The sequence below is a fragment of the Callorhinus ursinus genome, unplaced genomic scaffold (genome assembly GCF_003265705.2).
Source record: "Callorhinus ursinus isolate GAN/ISIS: 27379988/994484 unplaced genomic scaffold, GSC_fseal_2.0 scaffold73, whole genome shotgun sequence".
NCBI classification, from domain to species: Eukaryota; Metazoa; Chordata; class Mammalia; order Carnivora; family Otariidae; genus Callorhinus; species Callorhinus ursinus.
In genome coordinates this window covers 3,696,042-3,705,331 of record NW_027397135.1, presented here as the reverse complement: position 1 = coordinate 3,705,331, position 9,290 = coordinate 3,696,042, and the positions used below count along the sequence as shown (strand labels likewise).

The 9,290-nt window shown below is 44.7% G+C and overlaps 1 protein-coding gene across 3 annotated transcripts in view; it reads left to right on the top strand.

Annotated features, from left to right (window-relative positions):
- GLI3 (GLI family zinc finger 3) overlaps nt 1–9,290 on the top strand; it is a 267,733-nt gene that overhangs the window by 193,788 nt on the left and 64,655 nt on the right. For all 3 annotated transcript variants that reach the window (XM_073886897.1, XM_073886896.1, XM_073886898.1), the window contains 2 exons: nt 6,407–6,620; nt 7,623–7,736. In XM_073886897.1, coding sequence (XP_073742998.1) covers nt 6,407–6,620; nt 7,623–7,736 — 328 coding nt within the window. The remainder of the gene's footprint in view (nt 1–6,406; nt 6,621–7,622; nt 7,737–9,290) is intronic.

Here is a 9,290-nt window from a genome sequence, read left to right as displayed (position 1 = left end):
TTTCTTTCTTTCTTTCTTTCTTTCTTTCTTTCTTTCTTTCTTTCTTTCTTTCTTTCTTTCTTTCTTTCTTTCTTTCTTTCTTTCTTTCTTTTTCTTTCTTTCTTTCTTTTTCTTTCTTTCTTCTTTTTTAAGATTTTATTTACTTATTTGACGAGAGAGACACAGTGAGAGCAGGAACACAAGAAGGGGGAGTGGGAGAGGGAGAAGCAGGCTTCCCACTGAGCAGGGAGCCTGACGTGGGACTCAGTCCCAGGACACTGGGATCATGACCTGAGCCGAAGGCAGTCGCTTAACCAACTGAGCCACCCAGGTGCCCCAACGTGCATTTCTTTTAAGGATGTTTCCAAAATTCACATCTGAACAAAATATAGCGACCTGAGCAATTTAAAAACACGTGTTTGTTGGTAGTTAGCGATGACCTTATATTTAAAACAAGACATTTCCTAAGCAGGCAGAGGCTCCGCGTGTTGGTTACTCTTCACACTGGTAGGAAGTGACGCGGGTTCTGGAAATGAACCTGGAAACCCGTGAGCCTCTCTGCTGAACCAGGTTGAGGTGAGACGTGTGGGGTACTGTTTGCTTCCCCGCAGCCTCCCCCCACTTCTCCCTGTGTAGGGTGTGCGTTTACTCAGAGGAGCTGGGTCCCTGCATGCAGTGGGCGTAGCTGTCCCTTGGTGACCCTAGGGAGAGTCATCATTTTGGTTGGGAGTCCTTAGATAATCAAGTGGAAACCTTTACCTTTAAGTGCACAGTGGCTGTGTGATCCAGCCTCTTGCCATCCTTCTGATACTTCCTCTATTTATTTTCTTTATTTTTCTTGAATCACAGATCTCTTCAATATTGTAATCAGCTCTGTTTACCCTTCCGATGTAAAGGACTGCAGCAGGCCAAATTATGCCATGTTATATCCTGTTCCGATATTGCATTATCTGGCACACCCCCCACCCTGTTGCCCCCACCATGTGTAGAATGCCTCACTTGTTTTTAAAACACATGTGGGCTTATCTGATAGCCATTTTAATTGCGCTTCATCCATCTGACCTGAATATTAATGACTGAAATACCTTTATGTATGGTAGGGTTGAATAAATGTTTAGTGAGTGATTTTCTGCAGTATGAACTTTTAGTGTCTCCACTCACATGTCATTCTAGGAATTAAATATAAATTTGATGCACGGATTGATCACAAGGTTTCTGTACAAATGTTGGCTCACATTACTTCCTTGGTGTGAGAAAACAATGTTGTGAAAGTGAAAAGTGATTATGAATTTCAAAGTTCCATGTATTGATTGTAATGATATATCGCTTTCTAGTTGCAAAACTTGTTTTATGCTCTGGGACTGTAAGTGGGATATATAAAAAGTCCTTGGTTAAAACATACTGAATTGATGCAGGATTTCATGTGTGCATTTTAGGACATTTATTTCACTTAACATTTTCTTTCTACTTACACTCCAAATTTAGCTAGTTGGGGGTAGTTGCTGAGATTCCCAGATAGGAGACTTCCAGATAGGTGAGTTGTGACTATGCTGTTTACTCCACATTAAGAAACAGGGCCCAATTTGCAAAACTTGGCCATACTTTGCAAAAGAGAATTGACAAAACTTTACCTCTGATTTTTGATAAAGGATAAATACATCAAAACTTTTTCAAAGATTCAGACTTTGGGAGCCTTCATTTTAAATCTTTGAAAATAGGATAACCGGTTCCCACTCAGACAACAGTTTGTTGATCACTGTTACCTCAGCTCAAAGCTGAGCATAAAGGGGGAACTGACCATGAGTAGTTTTTTTTTTTTTTTTTTAATGTCGATGTGCTCAAAGTTCTATTGCTGAGTCACCAAACACAGAGGAATGCTCCTTTAAGGTATTTTATAAAGCAAAAAATTCTATAACTGTAAATCTGTTCTAATGGATAGAAATTATATTCGGTGGTTGAGGATACTGTCCATATTGTAGTCAAGGACCTAAAATCCACATCTTTCTCCTTTTCTGCCCTTGAGAAAAGTAAAGGGCAAATTAATATGAAATCAACTTATTCTGTCTTAATAACTCTTGTCCTAGAAAAGTATTTCTTGGAGTGTTTTGCAAGGATCACTAGTTTCTAGAAGCTCTTCCAAATACTGTTGCAAACTGTGTCTAGGCTGGGTCGCTTAGAATGTACATCCCATGGTGACAGCTCAGTGGGTTCTGGGGACTGTTGGACCCATATTCCTCAGACTTCTGGACTTGAGCACTTCTTTTTCCTCTCCTTCATAAGACTTACTTTTGGATTGTTGTCTCAGGAGGCCTATGACCTTGTTAGCGCATTGCTTGGGAAGATGGGGGCCATGTGACACTTTTTCTCCTAGTCTCATCGACTAAATATAGATAAATAATTCATAAGTGTTTGTGTGTTTTAAGTTACTCCATCATTCCCACAGTCATTTGGAAAAGTGAAAGCTGGAAAAAATTTTTTCAAAATTATATTTAATATGTTAGATATTGAGTGAAGAGAATCCAGAAATCAGATAATAAAATTAATCTTTCTGCACAGGATCCACAGGAAAGAATAGGGTGAGCAGAAATGTAAAAAGGCTTTGAGGTAATAAAGCTCAGGTAGACCAAGTTTTAAATTAGACCGTGCCCTGCTTCCGAGGACACAGAAGAGATTTATAAAAATTCTCAACAATATCAATACTTTAATTTCTAGGAAATTATAGAATGAATACAAGAACTATTTAGGAAGCTTTTTTTTCAGGGTTTCTAAAGGTTAGGATTTATCTTTTCTTTTTAATTCTGACCTCTGCAATTGGCAAAGACTATCCTCAGCCGCTAAAGTTCTGTAGAAAGACATCAATCTAGACACTAGCTTTGTTTAGACTGTTTTATAGATAAATTGTCCAATTGTAGTTTTCAGAGGAAAACATGTTTTTCTTTAAATTGACTGTTGGTGTGATAGGCCCCAAAAGAAGTCCAGGTCTTAATCCCAGGAAAGCATGAGCCCCTTACCTTACACGGCAAAAGGAGTCTTGTACCTGGGATTATGTTAAGGAGTTTGAGATGAGGAGATTACTTGTGATTATTCGGGTGGCCCTGATGTAATTAAAAGCATCCTTTTACGAGGAAGGTGGGGGACCAGAGTCAGAGTCAGAGAAGAAGGTCGCAGTGATACGAAGCCACAAGCAGAGGATGCGGGCAGCCTCTCGAAGCTGCAAGAGACTCCAGAAGAACGCAGTACTATTTCATGAGCCAGGGAGATAGTAAGTGTGTGTCGTTTCTAGCCACTAAGTTTGTGGTAATTTGTTGCAGCAGTAAGTGGGCACCAATACACTGAAGAAGAGATTCGGTCGCTCACGGACTCAATATTGAGGGCCTGCTGGGTGCTGGGCAGTGTCCCTGGCGCCAGAGGGTCAGCTCATGGGGACCTCATGGTCGAGACAGAGACAGGGCATGACTTCAGAGAGTGCGGGTGTGGCTTGGGAACAGAAGTGTCCAACAGTAGAAAGTGAGAGGACCCATCGTGCAGGGGGGCTCCTTTTGCTGGGGCCATGGTCTTAGAAGGCCTCGCTGTCCAAGGAGGTGACATTTAGCTAAGAGCCAGCCAATAGAAAGGATGTGACTGTGCTGAGCTCGGGAAGGACACGGCAGCACCAGTGGGCCGGGGGCTCTCCTGCTTCCCACCCCCCCCTTCCCGAGGCGGAGCTTCTCAGGGCCACTTCGAATCAGAGCAGGAATGGTGCCTCACCCCTGACTCCCCACCCATGGGAATTCCCCATCCGTTCTTTCCACATGTTCTTTCTGTTGTTGCCGACATCCCCACGTGGTGGCGGGACATTGCCCATCCTCCGCTTCTTCCTTACAAACTCTGTCTCCACCTCCATGTGGGGTCTTCTGAGAGCAGGAGCCTTGGCTCCCGATCCTTGCTGATGCTGTGACAGAGCCAAGAACGACGTGTGTCATCGAGTCCTGCGGAGGCTGTGTGATCTGGGTGAGCCTCCAGCTTCCCGCAGCACCGGCTCTGCAGGTGGGGACCAGGCCTGCCACTGCCCGCCCCTTACATGTGGAGGACAGAGCCGGCTCCTTATGAATAAGCAGTGAGGTTGAACACGCTCAGCCGTTCTGCCTGTTCTCATCATATCCCCTAGAAGCGAAGAGTTGACATGGATTTTGGAGAATGCTTATTCCTGGCACCTGCTTTTATCAGCAAGAAAGCAGCCCCGAAAGGGGATGGGACGTTCCCCAAATGTGTCGAAAGCTGTCCCTGCCCTTCCCGATGTCAGCTGAGGTCAGACCGAGTGTAGCTGAGGATGGAGCCCGCAGCAGGAAGCTGGGCCTTGCTTTCCTTCTCTCTTGACGTCTTTTGAAAAGTAAAAATGGATCCATCATGCCTGATCTGTAAATTGCTTATATACACAACTGAGGGCGTGTTCTGCCTTCTGAAATGTTTTCTCTAGTGGCCTCAATTCTTAGTCAGGTCCTGACTTTCTGAGCCCCCAAATGTTGTGCCTTCCGGAATTAAAAGTGTCCGCTCCCACGCCTGCCCAATCGTGTGTGCTCAGGAAACTACAGGAAGGTGTCTGGAGGCTCCTGCAAACTCTGTGTCACATTGTAAATACATGTGTAGTGGGGTCTTTTGGTTTTTGCTTTTTTAATGAGTAGAATAAGGTAGTTATACTCAGTAATACCCATTCACCAAAAGGGAAGGGGTGGGGGTGTTAAATCATTGTGTTTTTTGATGAATGGCTTGTACGCTGAAAAATAAATTGGACAAACTGGCATAGAGCTCAGTGAACATGAAATCAGCTATTAGAAGAAAGCTTGTGAACAAATTCTGGGGCAGATATGCATCTTTTGATTAATGCCCTATCAATCATCCACACGGCTACCTTAGTGGAGTCTTGCTGTAATCATTCACGGTTGCTTTCGGAAACACGGGCAGAAACTATAGCATGGCAGAAACAGAATATTATTACAGATTTTTCCCTAACTTGCCATGAACAATGACTGTTTTCACCATGTTTCTGCTTGCCTTTATTACAGAACTACAATGCAGAATGAAAGGAGAGTTCCTCCAAGCTGGATGAAATTCTCTGAGGGTATTCTTTAATGATATTCAGTCTTAAATGGGCAAGCTATTGTAATGCAAGGTTCTCTGTAGGAATAATAGTAATGTAATCCCATTGAAGCCGCCTTTCATGGATTGTAGTCAAATAGGCAAAATGTGGAGTCACATTAATGAACAGAGTATATCTTCAGAATTATTACTTAAAGTTGTTGAAGTGGTTTGAATTTTGTTATTGTAATTATTATATTCTCAGTTAATGCGCTTACCAGCAATAGTAATTAACCCACCAGATTGGAAATTTGCATGAATTCTACCTTTGACATTACAAGAAACCCCGATTCTTTCTGGGTATTACACAGCAGGATGGAGGAAATATATATATATATTTTTTTCACTGATTATTTTTAAGAAGGAAATGTTCATGAATGCAGTTACAGTTTTTCATGCATTTTTAAGCCATTGGCAAATTCCTCAAGAACACTTCATTCTTTTAAGAGGATTTGATTCCTAAACTGTGCCGACACAAAGAACAATTTGACACCATCTACCCGTCAAGAAATCTTTAGGTAATTGTGCGGCTTCCTTGAAACTCGCTGTAGGCTGGACGGTGCTGTGGCATAATGAAGCGGTGCCAGGCATTAGCATGTATAATGGGCTTTCATAGACATTTAATGCTATTTAGCTGGGAGAGGGAGCCATGCTCTCCCATTGGAATATTCCTCCACCGAAGCCCATTGATCACCGATTTCAGCCAGGAGAGGTTAATCCATCAGCTTCTGTAACCAGACGGCACTGATGGAAATTCTTTAGGTGGCATTCTGGATGAACCAAGCTTTCCATCTTTACAAACAAATGAGTGATATGACAAGCATGGTGTTCAAAACACATTTAACCAATTGATTTTCCTTCCTCTTGTAATAAGATCTGGAGACATATGAAAGCACGCAGCGTGAGCCGAGATTAAAGGAATTGCTCCATGCACGGAAACATACGGCCCTGAGAGCCAATAAAAGTACTATAAAGCATGTAGTCACCCATTCTCTTTTTTATATAAAGTTTGTTATTGCAATAAATAGCTGTTATTGAGCCGACGCCTTTTGTTTCCGTCACGCTGAGCCTTATTTCAGGTCTGTGTGTCTGGCTGCAGGCACACGCGTGTCTTGCCTCAGTGGCCGCGTTACTCTTGGAAGTGTTCAAGATGCTTATCAGCAGCCGTTTTTACCTTCTGATTTCAACAGGGAGACCTGCTCTCATTTGGGGATGGTAGCACCAGGTATAATGATGCAAACTTGGTGTGCTCGCAGTAATCTCTGTGTCCTGTGTAAATGAGAGCCTTCTATTCTTTCTTCCTCACCTGCAGCCCTGCCTTGAGCTTCACCTACCCTTCTGCACCCGTGTCCCTCCATATGCATCAACAGATCTTGAGCCGACAACAGAGCTTAGGCTCGGCCTTTGGACACAGCCCTCCGCTCATCCACCCTGCTCCAACGTTTCCAACACAGAGGCCTATTCCTGGGATCCCTACGGTTCTGAACCCCGTCCAGGTCAGCTCGGGCCCTTCGGAGTCCTCCCAGGTGAGAGACACAGCTTGATGGTCCGTCCTGTAATCGTAGAGGAGAGCCATGCCCAGCCCAGGAGCTCCAAGCGGGCCCACAACCTTGGCATTCTTGTGGCTTCCATGCCGCTGTCTTCCTAACCCAGGGCCAGAGTCTTCAGGTTTGATGAGTGGGCATGTGTGTGTTCCTCATCCAGCAGTGGCTTCCTCCCCCAGAGTCGTTTCTTCCTCGGTGGGACAGCGGGCTGCTTGATGAGGGTCTGTAACCCTCCTCAGGGCAGTACGCTGCGTGAAGGGGTCACTCTCGTTTGGTGACTCTCCACTGGCACTCCGAATCCTGTGATAACTTCACGGGACAGACCACGCCGTGCCCTCTGCTCTTAACCTTCTCACTGATCCCGCTCAGAGAAGAGTCTGAATCCTCTAAATAAAGAACGTTGCAAATTGTTTCTTTTAGTTTCCTACCCACCTCACAACTCTGTTCTAAATACACTGTTGGAGCTCATGAAAGCCCAGGCCCCTGGCTCTATTCTTCTAGCTTTTAAAAGCCACCAGGAGTTTATTTATGTATGTATTTTATTTATTTATTTATTTATTTATTTTCTAAAGATTTTGTTTATTTATTTGACAGCGAGAGAGGGCACACAAGCAGGGGGAGTGGGAGAGGGAGAAGCAGGCTTCCCGCTGAGCAGGGAACCTGACTTGGGGCTTGATCCCAGGACCCTGGGATCATGACCTGAGCTGAAGGCAGATGCTTAACCAACTGAGCCACCCAGGCACCCCTAGAAGCCACAGGGAATTTCCACTCCTGAGTGGAACCAAGGAGCTGCCTCATGGTTGTGTTTTCTGGCCTCAGACACATTTTCTGAGGTCTGCTGTCATGGGATTGGGGCGTTACCAGAGTCCTTGTTCTAATGCCACATTGGCCTGCTCATCTACAGTTGTGTGTTTTAGCTCTGGTCCTGCTCCTTAGAAACCTAATCTTTGTCTCTGTCTCTGTCCCCGTCAATGTGACCACCAGAACAAGCCGACGAGTGAGTCCGCGGTAAGTAGCACGGGTGACCTGATGCATAACAAGCGGTCCAAGATCAAGCCCGACGAAGACCTGCCCAGCCCAGGGCCGCGGGGTCAGCAGGTGAGGCACTAGGGCTCTGCCACCGGCCTGTGGCTCCCTCCAAGCTGAGCTCTCTCACAGAATTTACGTACCCACTGTGTTCTTGGCCTTGGCCTTGGCCATCCCCGCAAATTTGGCAGGAAGCCAGTGATAGAGTCTGACTCCGTCTGATTCTCTAACTCAGAAATGCTGCAGGAAGCTGTTGGGGGGCGGGGGGAGATAAACTGTAGTTCGTGGTGTAAGCGGTTGGATTAATTTGTTCCTGATCACTGATAGGGACCAAGCTTCAGTCCTGAGCCCTGGTCTCGGGCCCCGAAGTATGAACTCCTGGCCCTGAGCCAGAGCTAGGCAGAGTTGATGATATTCCTTACACTGCTCATGTTCTTACTTGTTCCCATTTTGCCTTTTCCCACTTGCCAGGAGGGCTTGGAGAATGGAGGGATGGATCGAGGCACATCTTACCTAACTTAAGGCCAATTAGATTCTGGTCCTTTCTTTACCCAGGGTCTTGAAAGGACAAATTTTGAAGGTCCAATCTGGTCTCTTCTTTAAGGCATTTAGACCCTCTGAGTTTCCGTTTTAAAATGTGTTTATTATGCCTACAATACCGTCTCCTAGGGTCCCTGTGCTTGACACAGGAAGGAGGTCAGTGAATATTAATTCCTGGAATTAGGGGTTGGACAGGAGTCTGGATGTCCACAGAATCTGGACCTTTCTACATCCGGGCTGTTCCAGCCCTCAGCTCAGACTACCTCCACCCAAATTTCCTTTCGAGTGAGCACTCTGAGGATGGAATGAATGGGTGTCATAGGTTCTGAAATCCATCCTTCTCCTTGAATTTTCCTGGCCAACAGCCTTGCTGGTTACACCTAAATGCTCGTATGCAGTTTTTGTCATCCTGCCCCAGATGAGATCCCAAATCTGTGCACCTAGTCATCTCCCAGAATTCTGGAAATTGTTTGCATTTTCACTGCTGTGAAGCTGCCTCGGACAGTAGAAAAGACTCAGCTGCTAAGATTTAGATGCTGTGGTTCTTGGGCAGCAAGCCGTATCCTCGGAGCTCAGAGGTTGAACCAGGAAGACATGATCCCTCTAAAACCCAGAAAGTGCCTGTCACAGCCTCTAATGGCAGGGGAAGGCAGAATTAGAATTACTGGTAAACCATTGCCCTGATTCCAAAATGTGAGAATCAACAAATTAATACACGAAAAAGAATCTAACCGAAAGAGAAAGGCCAGTCTTTTGGCTAAAGACTGCATGACCTAATTTAATTGCTTCTCTTATGGGATGACATTTTAATTTCTTTTTCTCTCTCGTATTCAGGGGCAAAGTTTGGCCTCAATTTCTTATCATCATTACGGTTGGAACTGTTGTTTTTAATCCCCACCTTAACAATCTCTGAAGATATATTTGGTAAATCGGAAAACACGCACACAAATGATTCCATACATTTGACTTCTTCTGTCCATAAATCCCAGCTGCTAGACCTGGGCTCTATTTTATTTTCCCTGAAAAATTGCTTCAGGATGAAGACCCATATGATCAGTTTTTTTTTTTTTTTTTTTTTTTTTATCT